Source organism: Doryrhamphus excisus, chromosome 7, assembly GCF_030265055.1.
Source record: "Doryrhamphus excisus isolate RoL2022-K1 chromosome 7, RoL_Dexc_1.0, whole genome shotgun sequence".
Lineage (NCBI taxonomy): Eukaryota > Metazoa > Chordata > Actinopteri > Syngnathiformes > Syngnathidae > Doryrhamphus > Doryrhamphus excisus.
The window spans coordinates 20,726,435-20,746,211 of record NC_080472.1 but is presented as its reverse complement, the minus strand read 5'-3'; the positions used below and the strand labels follow the sequence as shown (position 1 = coordinate 20,746,211).

Here is a 19,777-nt window from a genome sequence, read left to right as displayed (position 1 = left end):
AAACTGATTTTCTGCAATATTATGTCTCATATATTTTACTGTTGCGTGCATTTGAAAGTGCTGTTTTCTTAACTCGTGTAGCAACAGCGCCGCTCACAGGAGAGGAGGGAGAACTACAGCAGGAACTACAACATACACAGGTGAGTACGGAGATTGTGTTAAAAGGTGTCTGCTGACTTTTGAAGAGAAATTGGGTAGCTTTGAACAATATAACTCCATTTTACCATGCACTTTCGTCATTGTCTAGCGTGTATATCGCTTTCGTGTATGTTACGTAGCGATTAGCCAGCGTTAGCATTCGCTAGCATTAGCAAAACGTTATCGCTGGCAAGGTGAGTCGCTTAAAAGTTCAATTTAGAGCCGGAGCTGTGTTTACTACATACATTTATTCATATAAATGTGTATAAATGAGTTTTATTGGCCCGTTTGACACGGCAAAAAAATAAAAACTGCTTTGTAGCAATAGCGGCTGTTAATACCGCCGACCACCAGGTGGCAGCAGCGATTCCCTGCGCCATCTGTCACTCATTATGGTTGAATAGTTAATCACGTAGATATTTTCCACAGGAATTAATGGCGAATAAGTACAGTTATTACATTTATTTCAAAAGTGTACTATTTTGATAAAATTATAGAATTAATTGTGTACTGTTTTACGGCGAAAATGACACAAAATACCAGCAAACGACGCTAGTTAGCAAAGCTTGTTCGAACCACAGTAGGACAGTGTTTAACCAGCGCTTATAATAACAAGTGCTTTCTAAAAAAAACAAACAAAAAAAAGAATAAAAAACCCCAAAACATCACAATTCCCAAGAGAGAAACAGTTGCCAGTAAGACTCATGCTTTTCTGGGACTGAAGTGATTCAAGTGGTGCAATCATGCCCCCCCCCCCCCCCCCCCCCCACCGCCTTCTCAAGATGCACACTTGTTGAGAACAAGCTGTTTTTGCTACCATGGCAACCGTCCTTGAACGCCCCTTGAGACTCTATACGTGTATTGCGAGGTAGTCCTGCACTTCAATGAGCATATTGTGGAATCAAAACTGCTTGTGTAAGAATATTCAATAGTGACAAACCCTATGTAATGCTGCCCCCTATCGGATGACGCTTTTCATTGCCGTTTAAAAGACACTATCTGATTCATAATTGTTTACAGTATCTGTATCTATTCAAATATATTTTCTACCGCAACATGAGTGATGTTAAACCGTCAAGTGATCTGGTAATGAGAAGCTCAAGCGGGTGAGTGGCAGCTCCTGAGGAAACCATGGCAACCAGGAGTAGATCTCCTGGATGGAGAATGTTTTTTTTCTCTCTTATTTTTCTCTCATATTTAAAAAAAAAACCAAGGGAATCCAAAGTGTGGCCCAGGGAGCCGTTAGTGACCCACAGTTTGGATTTTATTAGTCTTTGGTGTATTCCGATTTTAAAGTGAAGCAAGTGAAAATGAGCACAAAAAGAGGTTATAAAAGTGATAACAATACAGATCGACCATCTTGTATATTAATATTAATTTTACTGAAAAAAATAAATATGAAAAAAATCCGGGATTCATACCGAATTTCTGGATAATCCTGCTAATACACAAATAAACCATTTTCTTTTCTTTCCAGTGTAGCTGACCCATGTGTCCACATCTGACTGTTTCCAGCTTGGGGGTACGTTGTGCCTGTCTACACCCATGGATTTATTTTACATCTAAGTAATGAAACAACACTCGTTGTCCTTTGAGACAACTACTGTCACAGGAAGTGTGTGTGTGTGTGTGTGTCTTCAGTGTGACTCATCCCTCACGTCCCCCACGAGCCACCAGGGGGACGTCCAACGGCATCCACGCACAGCCATGATGACGCACGTGGCGACGACAGGTAGGTGGCGTTAATAATTCATGAATTTTGCCAAAAGGGGGAGGGAATTTGTAGACGCCTTGCGACACTCATTCTTTCTCTGTGTGTGTGTGTGTGTGTTTTTCCATCCTCTTCCTCAGCGTGGGCCAATCAGAAGGCAAGACAGCATCCACCAGGAGTGAGTCAATGTGGAAGAGGAGTAGATATTTGACTGGTAAGTTATTGTTCTTTTTGTGAATGATCATAGAAATGTCCAACTCATGTCATTAAATAGACATTTTTCCGATACATTCATTCATTTTCTACCCCCCCCCCCCCCCCCCCCCCCCCCCCCCCGTGGACCCCCGTTGCGGGGGGTGCTGAAGCCTATCCCAGCTGTCTTCAGGCGAGAGGCGGGGTCCACACTGGACTGGTTACCAGCCAATCACATGGCACAAATAGACAAACAACCATTCACACTCACATTCATACCTATGGACAATTTGGAGTGGCTAATTAACCTAGCATGTTTTTGGAATGTGGGAGGAAAACCGGAGTACCCAGAGAAAACCCACGCATGCACGGGGGAGAACATGCAAACTCCACACAGAGATGGCCGAGGGTGGAATTGAACCCTGGTCTGTGCGCTAACCACTCGACCGCCGCGCAGCCCTACTTTTCCCATATAGTAAAAGATAAATGTTTTTAAAATGTACTTCCACCTTTTAAAGGATTTTTTTTGGAATTGTGTTATATTAACCAGGCTGCACGGCGGTCGAGTGGTTAGCATGCAGACCTCACAGCTACGAGACCCGAGTTCAATCCCACCCTCTGTGTGGAGTTTGCATGTTCTCCCCGTGCATGCGTGGGTTTTTTACTCCGGTTTTCCTCGCACATTCCAAAAACATGCTAGGTTAATTAGCCACTCCAAATTGTCCATAGGTATGAATGTGAGTGTGAATGGTTGTTTGTCTATATGTGCCCTGTGATTGGCTGGGACAGACAGCTGGTATTGGCTCCAGCAACCCCCGCGACCCTCATGAGGAAAAAGCGGTAGAAAATAAATTAATGAATGAATGTTGGCTGAGTGACACCTCAACACAACACAGCGGCTAGCCACCAGCCGGCTAGCGGCTAGCTTCACCGCACACTGCCACCGCCGCATTTTTGATGCCAGGTGTAGCGTTGCTTTCTGTTTCTATGTGAAGTCAATGCAAATATATCAATAGTTGCAATTCATTACATGCTTTCTTAGATGCCTTTTTTACCTGTTTTTATATCTTTACAACAATTCCATCCAACATGAATAAGGTTCCAGCACAGGTATATACATATATCCCAGTGAGCTAACACGGATAGAATAAATGCAGCCAGTGTACAAGGAGGCGGATTACTGCTAAAGCTGATTAGCGACACCTCCTCCTATGTTTCTACGCCTTCGTCTGACGTCACGTGTTTGTGTTTGTGTCAGGTGGACAAACAAGGAGAGAAAAAGCCGCCTCCCTTCCGTCTTTCCTCCTTCCTTGCCGTGACATTAAAGGTATTTTTAGTGCGACATGCCGGCCGGCCGGTTGGGAGGAATTGGCGGTGGCGAGAGGAGGTCGGAATTAGGCGCTAATCAGGATGAGGGAGGCTCAGGTGGAACGCAACAGGAATCACTCGCTCACTCACTCACTCCGCTCTCGGACGACCACACTCACTTCCTGGTATGTAACCTCTTGCTTATTTGGTTGTTTAAGGTGCCATTTCAGCTTCAGTTCGATCGCTATTCAAATTTAATGACCAGCGCCCACTGTTTGAGATCCGGTTGCCAGAGTCGTGTTACATGTGTGGGTATGCGTCCCGACAAGCGTGTCTGTTTGCTCGACTGTCTTTCCCAAAGCGTATCAAGAGCTGCAGTACTGACTAAACACGCCACTCTGATAATCACGGCCATACTTTGATGCCATTGTCCCGTACCGGACTTCATTTTTACCGACTACATACGACAAACTTTGGGGGAACTTTGGGGAAACTCTGGGTTCCAGTGGGGAATACATAATAGTGATACCACTATACAAGGGCTGCACGGTGGTCGAGTGGTTAGCGCGCAGACCTCACAGCTAGGAGACCTGAGTTCAACTCCACCCTCGGCCATCTCTGTGTGTTTGCATGTACTCCGGTTTCCTCCCACATTCCAAAAACATGCTAGGTTAATTAGCGACTCCAAATTGTCCATAGGTATGAATGTGAGTGTGAATGGTTGTTTGTCTATATGTGCCCTGTGATTGGCTGGCCACCAGTCCAGGGTGTACCCCGCCTCTCGCCCGAAGACAGCTGGGATAGACTCCAGCAAAAGCGGTAGAAAATGAACGAATGAATGAATAATTCTATGTGGACTGTTGGAATTATATGTGTAAAATATATAGTCCCCCCCCCCCCCCACCCCCACCCCCCGTCAATTTTGTTAAATCAATGCGTCCCACCCCTGATATAGACGATAGCACCTTTGTCCTGAAGGATCTTGGCAGTATCCGCCTTAGCTAAATGCTAAATGATGCTAAATAAACAGTGCTAAGTGTTAGCACAACAACATTCATTCATTCATTTTCTACCGCTTTTTCCTCACGAGGGTCGCGGGGGGTGCTGGAGCCTATCCTTCTTCAGTCTTCAGGCGAGAGGCGGGGTACACCCTGGACTGGTGGCCAGCCAGCCAATCACAGGGCACATATAGACAAACAACCATTCACACTCACATTCATACCTATGGACAATTTGGAGTGGCTAATTAACCTAGCATGTTTTTGGAATGTGGGAGGAAACCGGAGTACCCGGATAAAAAATCCACGCATGCACGGGGAGAACATGCAAACTCCACACAGAGATGGCCGAGGGTGGGGAAAGACAAAATAAGAAGCCAAAAAGTTACCACTTCCACACAAAATAGGAGGCGAACTCATTCATTCATTCATTCATTCATTTTCTACCGCTTATCCTCACGAGGGTTGCGGGGGGTGCTGGAGCCTATCCCAGCTGTCTTCGGTCGAGAGGCGGGGTACACCCTGGACTGGTGGCCAGCCAGCCAATCACAGGGCACATATAGACAAACAACCATTCACACTCACATTCATACCTATGGACAATTTGGAGTCGCTAATTAACCTAGCATGTTTTTGGAATGTGGGAGGAAACCGGAGTACCCGGAGAAAACCCACTCATGCACGGGGAGAACATGCAAACTCCACACAGAGATGGCCGAGGGTGGGGAAAGACAAAATAAGAAGCCAAAAAGTTACCACTTCCACACAAAATAGGAGGCGAACTCATTCATTCATTCATTCATTTTCTACCGCTTATCCTCACGAGGGTTGCGGGGGGTGCTGGAGCCTATCCCAGCTGTCTTCGGTCGAGAGGCGGGGTACACCCTGGACTGGTGGCCAGCCAGCCAATCACAGGGCACATATAGACAAACAACCATTCACACTCACATTCATACCTATGGACAATTTGGAGTGGCTAATTAACCTAGCATGTTTTTGGAATGTGGGAGGAAACCGGAGTACCCGGATAAAAAATCCACGCATGCACGGGGAGAACATGCAAACTCCACGCAGAGATGGCCGAGGGTGGAATTGAACTCTGGTCTCCTAGCTGTGAGGTCTGCGCGCTAACAGCACAACAACATGTGACTTTTTAAAGCTTTTCCGTCTATTAAGACCAAGCCAATCGAACACAGAGAACCTCCCGAATGACAAAAAGTGCTGTGTTTCGCTTTGATCCGTACGACTCCTTGGCGGAGGTAACAATTGGTCTTATTTTTTGTTTGTTGAAGACACTGCTTATCCAGCCCGGCCTCCGGACTAGGTTCTACAGGTTCTAGGCTATGCTCTCATGCATGGAGGACACATGTGGCCCAGAGCTACACACACACACACACACAGCAAATGAGCGTTCGTGTCATCTTGCAACACATCGGCTTGACGCTCAGTGGAGCTGACGGGTTGCGATGCGTTGTAATGCCGGCTGCGTGTGGTGTGTTTATTCTCATCACAGTGGCAACACCGTGAACTGAGCCACATTTCCACATTTTATATGATAATAATAATAATAATAATAATAATAATAATAATAATAATAATAATATACCGTAACACGATCATTTTCATCCAAATTTGAAAGATTAGGAATGAATCCGCCTACTTCTGACTGTCAGTACATTTGATCATCTCCAGTCCAATTGCCAAAAAGGGAAAAAGCCAAGGCTGTGAATTATTATTATTATTATTCATAATATGAGTCATCCTTCAGTGCGCCACAGTATTTGTACTGTGAATATCTTTCTTGACATGTGACATTTTGTCTTTCACCGCTGTCGTCGCACCAGTAAAGCCTCAGCACACAAACAACACAACAATTCTACTCCAAATACTACTTCTACTTCAAAATACTTCATCGTCGTATGGATTCCCCTGCATCAATACCGGTTGGCACCCTTTTAAAGACACATTTTGCTCCACTGGAGAATCCGCTTCACCTGTCAAGAGACTGCGCGTGCGCGGTCAAGCTAGCGAGTGTTTCCTGTAAGAACGCGGAAGCGGCGTCACGCCGTGGCCATTTTGGGTCCCAAAACATGCTAGTAAATGTAACGTATTTGCTCGATTGTGTCATTTAAAACTAATACGTGTTTATTTAGTTTGTTTCGCTTGATTTACTAATACAATGTACGTAGATAAAACGTGTAACAAGCAGGAATGGGAGTAAATTAGTTTTATTTTGAAACAACATCCGGAAGTGGTGTTTGGTGGCTGCTCAGGGAGTGAAAGGAAGACCCCCCCCCCCAGTCTCGGAAAGCTAGTAGCTGGTGTATAAAGCTGCAGAGATGCTCTGCGTAGAAAACATGCCAGAGGCGGTGGACTCCTGCGGGGAAAGTCGTCATTAAATGGATACCGCCGTGTGACATGCACCGAGACGCCGACCGAGGCCGTTTCCGCTGCGCATTTCGGAGCTAAACCCCCCCACCCCCCACTCATAGTGCCAGGGTAGCGCGGGTCTCGGCGCATCGATCCAGGACGCACTCCTCGGGAGGGGTCTCGTCATGGGGAACGAGGCGAGCCTGGAAGGCGGCGAGGGCCCGCTCTCAGGGCTTCCCGAGGGGCTGGCACCCGACGGGGCCGGGGGTTTCGTGAGGGTCCCGGGCGGAGCTCCGGTGGACTTGGCGGAGCTGAGCGAGGAGCAGCGGAAGCAGCTCGCCGCGGTGATGTCAAGGGCGCAGGGCAGGCAGCCCGGGGGTGCAACGGCAGTACGAAGGCAGGGCTTTTTTCCAACGTATTTCATATTTCTTATCAAATATTCCAACATGGACGGGAGTGGATGGATGTGTTGTGGCCGGGGACGGAGTCACATCACGCCCATTTTCACATCCTCCGAGACGTGATCTCGTTATTAAAGCCAATTTCCATGGCTAATCACCAGCATCCGAATGGCGGAACAAACGCCTTTCTGGTTTAATTGCAGCTTTATTTGTCTTTATAGCGTGTAGCTCTCTGTTTTTCACACATGGCGTCCACTCGGGTTCTTCTATTTCTTCTATTAATACCGTGGAATATGCATCCAGATGGCTGAATTGTTTATGTCAGCGTCTCGGTGTGGTGAGCTCAGAGGAGGAGACACACCTCCTGTATTTGTGAGAAATATTCGAAATGCCTGCTGGGTAAAAAAAAAAAACAAAAAAAAAATCAGCCTAGTGTTTTTTTTGTACACAAAATGGTCGCTTGTATCTACATCAATGTTGTCATTTAGAGTTGTTGACTAATGATTATTACCATATTGGCTTTTAATGGCTTGTGGAGAAAGTGTGTGGTGGGGGGTGGGGGGTGGGGTGAAGGTTGCAAATAAAAAAAAAAAAAAAATTTTTGTTCAAATATTGTTCATGGTACCAACTCTTCAGTTTTTTTAGTGAGAGGTGATTTGTTAAAAATATGTAAGCCGGCAATGGAGGAGTCAGTGGGGGTGCATCAATATTAATATGACTAAAAATAGAAGTGCAGTGTTAATGTCACTTCCCTCCTCCTGCTTTCTTCATTTTAAAAGGAAGATTTTTTCATATTTGAAAGCCTCATTCATGCCGCCTCTGTCCGTGGTGCTGAATCGCAGCACATTGTGAACATCAGAATTCATCAGAATTATGCAACAAGGCTTCAAAAAAATATGATAACTGTATTGTTATTAATGTAGCAAAGCAGGTAATAAAGTCAGCTTGGGCGTATAGCGAGTGAAGCGAAACCGCTTCCGATGTTAGCTTCTTGCTTTCGCTTTCATCACAGCACTGACTGAATTGGTTTCCTCTCGCCTCAGCGCTAACAAAGGCGTCTTCGCTTACACGCTCTTCATCTACGTGATGTACGCTCAGTGTCACTCAGTCACGTTCGATTCCCTGTTAGCCCTACCCCTCGGCGACCTCAAAGCAACTTAGCTAAGTTAGCATCACACCAGTAAATATCATATTTCAACTGCTTTTCTCTTTTCTCCGTTCCCTAGACCGTCGGAATCTGGTGTCCAGCAGCGACCCCAGCAGACAGGGGCCTCCAGGGGCCCGACTGGCCTCAGTAAGAGTCGCACCGTAGACGCCTTCAACCAGAGCCCCCCCGGCAGGCCGGCGACAGGCCGCAGCCCCTCGTCGCTCAATCTCTTCGATTCCCGATCCCGGCAGGAGCCTAAGGAGTCTGAGAGCAAGCGGTCCGGCATGTTTGGTTCCAGCTTCCTCAGCGGGGCCAACCCCCTCAGCGCCGTGTCGTCCATGACCTCCTCCGTGTCCTCCTCCATCTCCTCCATGGGCGACGCCGTCAATATCCCCAAGTTTGGACTGTTTGGCGACGAGGAGGAAGGAGCTGAGTCTGGCCAAGCAGGGAAACCACAAGGCAAGGGTCCTCAACAAGGTTCAGGTCCAAAGGGGCAACAACAACAACAACAACAAGGGGCTCCTCAGAAACAGGGTCAAGGCCCTCCTAGACAGGGGCCTAAGCAAGGGCAAGGACCACAAGGCCAGGGGCCCAAATCTGCTCAGGGACCTCCTGGCCAGGCCCCCAGGGAAGGCCAGGGGCAGCCAGGACTAGGGCCTTCAGGGCAGCAGGCACCTAAACCAGGTCAAGGCCCACCAGGACAACAGGGACCTAGACAAGGTCAAGGCCCACCAGGTCTACAAGAACCCAAACAAGGCCAAGGCCCACCAGGTCAGCAAGGACCCAAACAAGGGCAAGGCCCACCAGGTCAGGAAGGAGCCAGACCAGGCCAAGGCCCACCAGGTCAGCAAGGACCCAAACAAGGCCAAGGCCCACCGGGTCAGCAAGGACCCAAACAAGGCCAAACCCCACCAGGACAGCAAGGACCCAGACCAGGCCAAGGTCCACCAGGTCCAAGTGTTAAACAGACACAAGGCGGAGAACCTGCAAAGCCTGGACCTAAACAGCAAGGACCATCAGGCCCAGGCGCTCATCCCGGAGAGCCGGCCAAGAGTCAGCCGGGGTCAGGGACGCCCGGAGGTGGGCCGTGTCCTTTGTGTAAGACCACGCAACTGAACACCGGTTCTGGGGACCCGCCAAATTTCAACACCTGCACCGAGTGCAAGAACCAAGTGTGCAGCCTGTGTGGATTCAGCCCCCCGGACTCTGCAGTAAGTCTCCTCCTTCCCGTTTTCTGTGTACTGCCGAATCCTGGCTTAGCCGAGTGTTCGCGTGAGCATCCCACAAGCGTGTCAGGGACCTTAAGAAGCAGAGGCAGCATATGGAGGTGGTGGGGGGGGGATGTTGAAGAAGGTGACTCATATTATGGCCACAGGAAGACGGCGTGCTAGACACACAGCCGGAACGTTCTCTTACACGTGGACGTGAAACACAGCACGACGGAATGACTGTCCTTTTCCGAAGTAGTTCCGCCTTTTTCCAGAAATCCGATCTCGAATGACTGCCTTTGCTAATCGCTTGTATGTATATGTCTTCTAACCATAACTATCTTCTCTGTGATGCCCAGGGGAAAGAATGGCTGTGTCTCAACTGCCAGATGCAGCGAGCCATGGGGGGCATGGACCCCCCCGGAATGACAAAGCCCAAACAAGGTTCGGTCCCGCCCTCGCCGCAGAAACAGTCTTCGGGCAAGCCTGGCAAGCTTCTCATCAAGCAGCAAAGCACCACCGACCAAGGGCTGACGCCGCCGACCACCCCGAGGCAGAAATCCCCGAGCTCCCCGGGACCGCTTTCCCCGGGGTCTTCATTAGGAGGCTCCCCTAAGATCGACCCCAAGACCGGACGTCCTATTCAGCAAAAAGCCAGCCCGCAGCAGTCACCGGCGAAATCCAAACAGGAGTCCAGCTTCTTTGGGGGGTTGGGTGGTATCAGTTTTGGGGGTTTGACCGATTCAGCAAAGCCGGCCGCCGCCTCCTCACAAGCGGCGGAGTCCGTCACCGGGAAACTGTTTGGCGGTTTCGGCGGATTGATGGAGTCCGCCAAGCCTCAGGCGGCTCAGAAGCAGGACGAGTCCATGACCGGGAAGCTCTTTGGAGGTTTCGGGGGTTTGTCGGAGGCGTCGAAACCGCCGGCCGCCGCTTCTCAGATGTTCAGCTTCGGGTCGTCGCTCTTAAACTCGGCTACCAGTCTCGTTACCGGAGAGGAGGAGAAAGCTGCAGAATCTCCACCGGCGTCGCCGCCGGACTCGGCGCCTGATTCTCCCTTCTCCGTTCCCGGTTCTCCTCCTGATTCGGATTCTGCACCCGACACTCCACCGGCGAAACCCAAAAAGGCGCCAAGGATGACATCCGTCGGGCGAGAAGCGGCTGATGTGACATCCGAAACGAAGGAAAAGTGTCCTCTCTGCAACGCGGAGCTGAACGTGGGATCATCATCGGAAGCGGCCAACTGCAGCCTCTGCACCGAGTGCAAGAAGACGGTGTGCAACCTGTGTGGATTCAAACCCGGCCCACTCTTAGGAGAGGTAAGAACCACTCGTCATGTAGTCCTCACTAAAGGGTGAAAATTCATCAACATGACCCCCCTCCTGCGTGGGTGGGGGGCGCAAGTCTCTGTGGATGATGGAGATGGAGAATAAGCCCGAGTGAAGACAAATGAGCTTGTCTGGCTCTCAAACAGCAATTCAAGCCATCGCCACTAAACACTAAGAGGGGCTCGTGTGTGTCTGTGTGTGTGTCTGTGTGTGTGTCTGTGTGTGTGTCTGTGTGTGTGTGTTGTAAAACACACATAGAACCCAAACACCTTTTGACCTGCTTCTCTTGTGTGAGCAACATGGTGTGTGTCGCCCCACAAGTGCCGAGAGCAGATGGGCCGCTGTGGTGCAGCATCACAATGTTGCGGGAATGGAGGCCAAAAAGTGTTTCCGGTTGAGTGGGTCGGTCCAAGCGAGTCGGTCAGTGGGGTTGAAAAAAAAAAAATCAATGCAGCAACAATGCAATGTGTTTTTTTTTTTTTTTTCCTACCTCCATCAAAGGCGTCACGTTTAGCCGGCCATCCCTTGGTAATCTCTCCTGGTCATTCCGTTAAGCTGGACATGACCTCCCGTCATTCTCTTGGGAAATCATCTCGGCATCTTACCTCCATTAGTTTTATCGGAATATGAAAGCTATACTTTTATGGAGTCAGCATTGTGTGTGTGTGCAGTCTTAATTGTTTTTAAAGAACGTTCCAGATAAGATAAGATAAGCCTTTATTCGTCCCTCAGTGGGGAAATTTGCAAGAGTACAGAATCAGAATCAGGGGTCTCAAACTCAATTTACTTGGGGGCCACTGGAGCTAGGGTCTGAGTGAGGCTGGGCCGCAGCAGGTTTTCCAAAAAAAAAACGCATTTGTTAAAAACAGAAAAATAAATAAACTTTTGCTTTGGTTCCGATTTTCTACAAGAAAAGCTCTGATAAAACATTCCACTGTTCTTAAATATCTTAATTTTTATTTTTCTACACAAAATAAGATGAAAAATAAACAAACAAATCAAGAATAAAGAAAATCAATCAATCAGTAATAAATAAACATAATAATAATAATAAAACTTAAGAAACCACATATAGTTGGTGGGTAGACAAATTATTTTTTTCAGATTTAAAATGAACAAAGCATTATTAGAGCCCTGTAGACATGACAAAACACGACTATAGTCACATTTATACTCTTTTTATTTACAACATATTGCGCAACTGCAGGGTCTTGAGACACATGCTAACTCGCAAACTCGAGATCTAGCGACCTAAACGGTAGCCTCCAAGTCATTTCCTTTCAACTTAAAAAGCCAAAAACTTACCACTTCCACACGGATAGGGAGGATAACTATTCATAGTTATTTAACCTTTAACATGAACATTAATCAAACGTAATAATTTTTTTCTGGGTACATGATACCATACAGCATCCATATCAAACTAACATTGAACTTTCATATCAAGGCGGGGGCCTCAAACTAGTGTCCTGCGGGCCACATTTGGCCCGCGGGCCGTGTGTTTGAGACCCCTGAGTTAAGCAGTACAAAAATAAACAATATAAACAACCCAAGTATTAACAAATTGAACATTTTACCCAGTTCATATACAAATACAGTTTGCAGATAATATGAAATGATGAAATGAAATGAAATATATGACCAGTCGATACACGATGAGATGTCATAATCTTGTTATTAAAAATACATTAAGAACACAATTGGCCGTGGCAAAATTATGGCATGCATTTTCAATAATAACCGAAAAACATGCCACCCGTGGTGGAGGCCAACCGAGGGTCCACGGTACCTTCATTGTTGTCAAATACAGTTTGCAGATAATATGAAATGAGATGAAATATATGAGCAGTCTATACATTATAAGATCTTGCTAGTTAATATGAGGCATTATAGAAATACTTACTATATCGCACTTAGAGCCTTGATATTGCACATGGAGCTTGATCAGATACTGCACAGGATTTGTAATTGCAAATGGCGCTTGTCATGACGAGCCACGATGGCACCATCAGCACCATCATAATTACGCCGTAGAAATAGCTACGCTTGTAATTCGATAGAGGCCCTCGCCGCTCGACTACCCGAAGAACTCATGCTTGGACTCCTTCTACATTACACGCCGTCACAATGACACGGAAACACTCTCTCTTGTGTGTCGTTCATAACTCCTGTTGGAAGAGACAGGAAGTAAAGGAGCGGCCTGTGTAGGCGTGTACGGAGCCGGGACACATGTGTCTAATCCCAGTTTCCTAAAAGGATTTAAAGGGCAACGGGAATCTTGTTATTCCTGCGGAGGCTTGATCCTCCACTCAGGTGGTTAACCCCCATCAATGCTAGTTGTGGAACCGGAAGAGACAAATTAGCATGTACAGTCAGTCGTACGCCAAGGTTTGGACACCCCTGACAATTTCATTCAATCAATGATCACTCCTGAAATATTACTCTGTTCATCTGTTGTGTGATATGGTAATGGTAATGGTTGAATTTCATTTGAACATGCATCAGATTACAATTGAATGCATCACATAATCAGTTCACAGTTCCACATGTCCAAAAGGAGTAGGAAGAAGCAAAGCTTATTAAATCCTACCCCTCCATCTGGTACTTTTACAATCAGTAACTGTTACATTTGTTCACTTCCTGCTTTCCTAATATAGTTTAATTTATTATTTTTTTAAAACTTTTTTTTAAAATTATTTTTTGTTCACTTCCTGCTTTCCTAATAGTTAAATTTTTTACTTTTTTTAAAATTACTTTTAATTTAGTAATTTTTTACTTTTTGAAAAAAAAACTATTTTTCATTCACTTTCTGCTTTCCTAACATAGTTAACTGTTTTATTTTTTACTTTTTAAATTTTTTAAAATAATTTTTTGTTCACTTCCTGCTTTCCTAATATCGTTTAATTTTATTTTTTTTGTCACATACCAAAGTACAAGGTGATATGACCATCCAAATACATAATGGGTACCATAGTAACCGTCAATATAGTCCTAGCATAGAAGTGTTTCAAATGTATTTCTTCCCTGAGATCATATTTCTCCTCTCTTGTAGAGAAGTATTGGATGACATTTTTAGCTAATTGCTTATTTTTTTTTAGCCTTATGCATTATTTTAGCTGTTTGAAGATGAACTATATCAGCAAGTTGAAGTGTTTGTCATTTTAGAAATAAGGAGTTAGTATGTTCTCTGTAGGCGGCATTATGAATTATCCTTACTGGCCTTTTTTGCGGTACATTTAGCCAGTGAAGATTGCTTTTATAGTTATTAGCCCATATTTCCACACAATAAGTAAGAAAATAAGGAGTTATATCAAAATGAAACTAGCTCTTTGTTAAAGTGACAGAATTGTCAGGGGTGCCCAAACGTTTGCATACGACTGTATATTTTACACACAGCCTGGATATTTGCTCGCATCGGCCACCCTCCCCCCTTCCCTGGTCAAATTCAGTGCTGCTGCCTCACAGCTCTAACCATCACGTGCCCAGGAGGCCCGGGCGTATAAAAATAGTCGTGGCCACGAACGAGCCACAAAGGCGGACAAGACGAGCCACCACGGGGCAAGCTCGCTATTAAACACACATCCTTTTGTGTGCCATCTATTCACATTTACCTCTCTAAATGCATATATATATATATGTGTGTGTGTGTGTGTGTGTGTGAGGCTATTTCTGTCTGTTCACAAGGTGCGACATCTCATTTGGCGACGTTACAAGCAGTAAATTTGATTGCGTTGTAATAAAAGCTCGCATGTCGTGCCGTTAGAACCCCGGGTACTGGGGGAGGGGGGGAAGAGCCCAGGCGCTGCCGAGACAGACAGACAGACGGGGTGGCTTTCTACGGCACATATACACACATTTTGGCACTCGTCACGTTCGGTTAGCACAGACTGTTGTGTTTACATCCTGACTGGCTCCCCCTCAATGCACTTAGCTGCAGTGGCAGCTCTCCCAGAGTGGAAACAGTAAGTCAAATCCTTTTTTTTTTTTTGTGAAAAATCGCTAGGTGACAGTCACATTTCAAATAGTAGCGCAAAAAAAAAAAAAAAAAAAAACATTCCCTGGATGGTGTGGAGTGATGACAGATAGGATGCTAATGTGTAGCGGAGGAGGGCTGACTCTCACGCGGAGGAGAGAGATGATATGAACCGAAAAATGAATCCCAAAGGCAAGCATGTGGAGAAGCGGGGGGGGGCAGGGTGTCAGAAAGGATACAGTATGACGGCGGCGGATCCGTGCGGTGCTGTGCTGTGCTGTGCTGAGCAGTGTGCACCATGACCATCTTTGGTGTAGCGGATCTCGGATCAGGTCTGCAGCACCTGCTTGTGCAGATCAACAAAGACAGAAAGCCTTTTTGCCTTTGTCGTCAAGAGGTCTTAGTGTCTGACAGAAATGACAAGAAAGACAGATTCGGACTTCTTAAGGCGATGGTTTTACACTTTTAATCAGCTAATGAGCACCCTGTTTGTTTGTTTTTTTTTGTCTTGTCTTTGCGTTGAGTTCGATCCTGGTGACTGTTGTCGAGGGATAAAGGGACATGTAACATAAAAGGATGGACATAATGGACAATTTGAATTGTTTACAAAGCGAAAATAAGGTTTAGCGCCTGGCTCACGTATACATGCCAACAGAAGAGTCTTGAACCAGTCATGATGTGCTATTTATATATATATATATATATATATATATATAGATCACTATATTGACACTTACTATGGTACCCATTATGTCATTGGATGGTCATATCACCTTGTACTTGGTACGTGACAAAAAATTAAAATTTTTTTTTTTTTTTAAAAACTAGAAAAAAATTATAAAAATTTATAAAATAAATTAATGAATAAAATAAATTTGCTAAATACAAGGATGAAGAGTCTTGAACCAGTCATGATGTGCTATATATATCACTATATTGACACTTACTATGGTACCCATTATGTCATTGGATGTTTATATCACCTCGTACTTCGGTACATGACAAAAATAAAAAATATATAATATAAATTATATTTTATTTTATATATTATAATTAATTATAATTATTATATAATATATATTTTAAATTAAAAAAGTAAAAAATTTAACTATATTAGGAAAGCAGGAAGTGAACAAAAAATAATTTAAAAAAAAGTTTTTAAAAAATAATAATAAATTAAACTATATTAGGAAAGCAGGAAGTGAACAAATGTAACAGTTACTGATTGTAAAAGTACCAGATGGAGGGGTAGGATTTAATAAGCTTTGCTTCTTCCTACTCCTTTTGGACATGTGGAACTGTGAACTGATTATGGGATGCATTCAATTGTAATCTGATGCATGTTCAAATGAAATTAAACCATTACCATTACAGAACCTCAACATCAAAACAGGCCTAGCCTGGGTCCCTTACATAAGTTGTGATCAATTACAGATACTTAGAATCTGGTTCCAATTCCGTAGTCCAGTTGTGATCAATTACAGATAATTACTGACAATCTGGTTCCAATTCCGTAGTCCAGTTGTGTATCTGCTGACATATGAGTATCTGCTGCTCATAACGTGGGAGCCACGTTGCTGCTGTAGTGGACTTTTACCCAACACACTGCATTTAAAGTAATCACCACTCTCCAAACGTTTGACTCTCATCAATCAAACAGGAATTACATTAACTCCGCGAACAAAAAGGCAGCACCGTCAATAAATTTGGGATATTTATTAGCGGAAAGATCTTTTTTGGCTCATGCTGCGATGGGGTGTTTCCCATTCAGTTGCCGACTCATCAATGATTTTTGCAGTAAGGACACAAGAAAGCTTCAGCTAGTAAAAATTTGACAGAATTGACGTTTGTTGCAAACTGAAAAGACCATCGATTTGCAGATAAAGAGCGTGATAATGTTGATGATGATGTGTGTGTGGAGTCACACACCAGACCCATTAAGGCTTTGGTTGCCGTTTCAGCATCCATTCAGTGCTGCTACAACACTTTTGTCATTTTCCTGTCTTCATCCATCTTCTCTCTCCGTCTCCTGCAGCCCCTTGTTCAAGTTTAGACAAGTAAAGCTCATTGGCGTTCTTGTCTTAATCATAGAGCTCTACTTGCTGCTCAGGCCTTATTCCTGCGTCCTTAGGAACTCTGACTGAGCGGTACTGATCAGGTAGTTCTAGTGAAAGGCTAGTCCTCCTTCGAGGCTTCGTGGTTCTTCTGGGGGTGTCCGTGTTTGTCATCGCTAGTAGGGATCGACCGATTTTTCCCATCACCCTTAGCCGATGGCCGATTTTGCTTGGGCCGATATTTGTGGCCGATACTGCTTTTGCTCCCTCAATTTACATGAAAAAATTAAAATGATAACAAATATTATAGGTCTCAAGTTGAAATTTATTCAAATGTAAACACTAGGGATCGACCGATATGGTTTTTTTTGGGCCGAGGCCGATACCGATTTTTTTCCAATCACCCTTAGCCGATGGCTGATTTTGCTTGGGCTGATATTTTTGGCCGATACTGCTTTTGCTCCCTCAATTTACATGAGAAAATGACAATGATAAATATGACAGGTCTCAAGTTGAAACAAATATTTATTGAAATGTAAACACTAGGGATCGACCGATATGGGTTTTTTTGGGCTGATGCCGATACCGATTTTTTCCCATCACCCTTAGCTGATGGCCGATTTTGCTTGGGCCAGTATTTGTGGCCGATACTGCTTTTGCTCCCTCAATTTACATGGAAAAATGATAACAAATATTATAGGTCTCAAGTTGAAATTTATTCAAATGTAAACACTAGGGATCGACCGATATGGGTTTTTTTGGGCTGATGCCGATACCGATTTTTTCCCATCACCCTTAGCTGATGGCCGATTTTGCTTGGGCCGATATTTGTGGCAGATACTGCTTTTGCTCCCTCAATTTACATGAAAAAATGAAAATGATAACAAATATTACAGGTCTCAAGTTGAAATTTATTCAAATGTAAACTCTAGGGATTGACCGATATGGTTTTTTTTGGGCCGATGCCGATACCGATTTTTTTCCCATCACCCTTAGCCAATGGCCGATTTTGCTTAGGCCGATATTTGTGGCCGATACTGCTTTTGCTCCCTCAATTTACATGAAAAAATGAAAATGATAACAAATATTATAGGTCTCAAGTTGAAATTTATTCAAATGTAAACACTAGGGATCGACCGATATGGTTTTTTTTGGGCTGATGCCGATACCGATTTTTTCCCATCCCCCTTAGCCGATGGCCGATTTTGCTTGGGCCGATATTTGTGGCCGATACTGCTTTTGCTCCCTCAATTTACATGAGAAAATGACAATGATAAATATGACAGGTCTCAAGTTGAAACAAATATTTATTGAAATGTAAACACTAGGGATCGACCGATATGGGGTTTTTTGAGCCGATGCCGATACCGATTTTTCACCATCACTCTTAGCCGATGGCCGATTTTGCTTGGGCCGATACTGCTTTTGCTCCCTCAATTTACATGAAAAAATGACAATGATAACGAATATTACAGGTCTCAAGTTGAAACAAATATTTATTGAAATGTAAACACTAGGGATCGACCGATATGGGTTTTTTTGGGCTGATGCCGATTTTGCTTGGGCCAGTATTTGTGGCCGATACTGCTTTTGCGCCCTCAATTTACATGAGAAAATGAAAATGATAACAAATATTATAGGTCTCAAGTTGAAATTTATTCAAATGGTTTTTTTTGGGCTGATGCAGATACCGATTTTTTTTCCAATCACCCTTAGCCGATGGCCGATTTTGCTTGGGCCGATATTTGTGGCCGATACTGCTTTTGCTCCCTCAATTTACATGTAAAAATTAAAATAACAAATATTATAGGTCTCAAGTTGAAACAAATATTTATTGAAATGTAAACACTAGGCATCGACCGATATGGGTTTTTTTGAGCCGATGCCGATACCGATTTTTACCATCACTCTTAGCCGATGGCCGATTTTGCTTGGGCCGATACTGCTTTTGCTCCCTCAATTTACATGAGAAAATGACAATGATAAATATGACAGGTCTCAAGTTGAAACAAATATTTATTGAAATGTAAACACTAGGGATCGACCGATATGTTTTTTTTCGGGCTGATGCCGATACTGATTTTTTACCATCACGCTTAGCCGATGGCCAATTTTGCTTGTGCCGATATTTGGCTTCAGCTTTCACACTTTCATTTAAACGGCATTATCAACTTTAAAAGGAATAAATATTCATATTCATGCGCAAAACATTTCTGTCATAGTTTAAATTCTATTTAGCATCGATGTGATGACTGCTCCTCCGCCTCCACACACACAAACACATCACACTGACACAATTTAGTAAGATATATAAAACATTTCTCTCATCATTAAAGTTGACGATATAACGGCCGATCCTTACTCCACAGTGTGTCCTTGTAGGGCGCCCGTTTGAAAAGAGCGACTTCTGTGGTTCAGCGGAGCTGTGGGATGAGACGCGTTTTGTTGAATTTTCTCAGTGTCGAAGTAGAAGCTCTGGGTGGCTTTAAATCAGGAAGATGGGAAGCGCTTCAAGGCATGTCACGACACTGCAACAATGGTTTACAGTTGCGCCTCAGAAAACACACGCGGTCCATTCCAGGACGCTGCTTCATGTTCACTTGTTCAGATTTGAGATTAAAGACCAATACTGGGCTCAGAAACCTTGATGACATAGCTGCTTGAATCCATTTCTATATGTCTATATCAGTATATATACCACTGCTTGTTAAATCCATGTCTATATGACTATATATATATATACCAGAGCTTGTTTTTTCCTTTTTAATTCATTAATTTTCTTTTGCAATCATCTTTGTAAATTTTCTTTTTGAAACGTTAAAAGTTAATCCCGTCATATTTAGATTTTTTTAGATTGTTTTAAACAGGTTTCCTATGCTCTAATGTTGAAAATATTCTGTTTATAAGAAGGGATTATTACTTTGATGGTCTATAATACATAATATGTAATAT

At 44.3% G+C, this 19,777-nt stretch overlaps 1 protein-coding gene across 5 annotated transcripts in view; it reads left to right on the top strand.

Annotated features, from left to right (window-relative positions):
- The first annotated feature begins 5,800 nt into the window (after positions 1 to 5,800).
- pcloa (piccolo presynaptic cytomatrix protein a) overlaps positions 5,801 to 19,777 on the top strand; it is a 44,217-nt gene continuing 30,240 nt past the window's right edge. For 2 of the 5 annotated variants that reach the window (XR_009130419.1, XR_009130418.1), the window contains exons 1-3: positions 5,801 to 7,114; positions 8,345 to 9,476; positions 9,833 to 10,789. Coding sequence is in view for 3 of the 5 variants with exons in the window: in XM_058078661.1 (XP_057934644.1) it covers positions 6,903 to 7,114; positions 8,345 to 9,476; positions 9,833 to 10,789 (2,301 nt within the window). In the remaining 2 variants the exon portion in view is untranslated. The remainder of the gene's footprint in view (positions 7,115 to 8,344; positions 9,477 to 9,832; positions 10,790 to 19,777) is intronic. The other 3 variants (XM_058078661.1, XM_058078662.1, XM_058078663.1) reach the window with 3 other exon arrangements.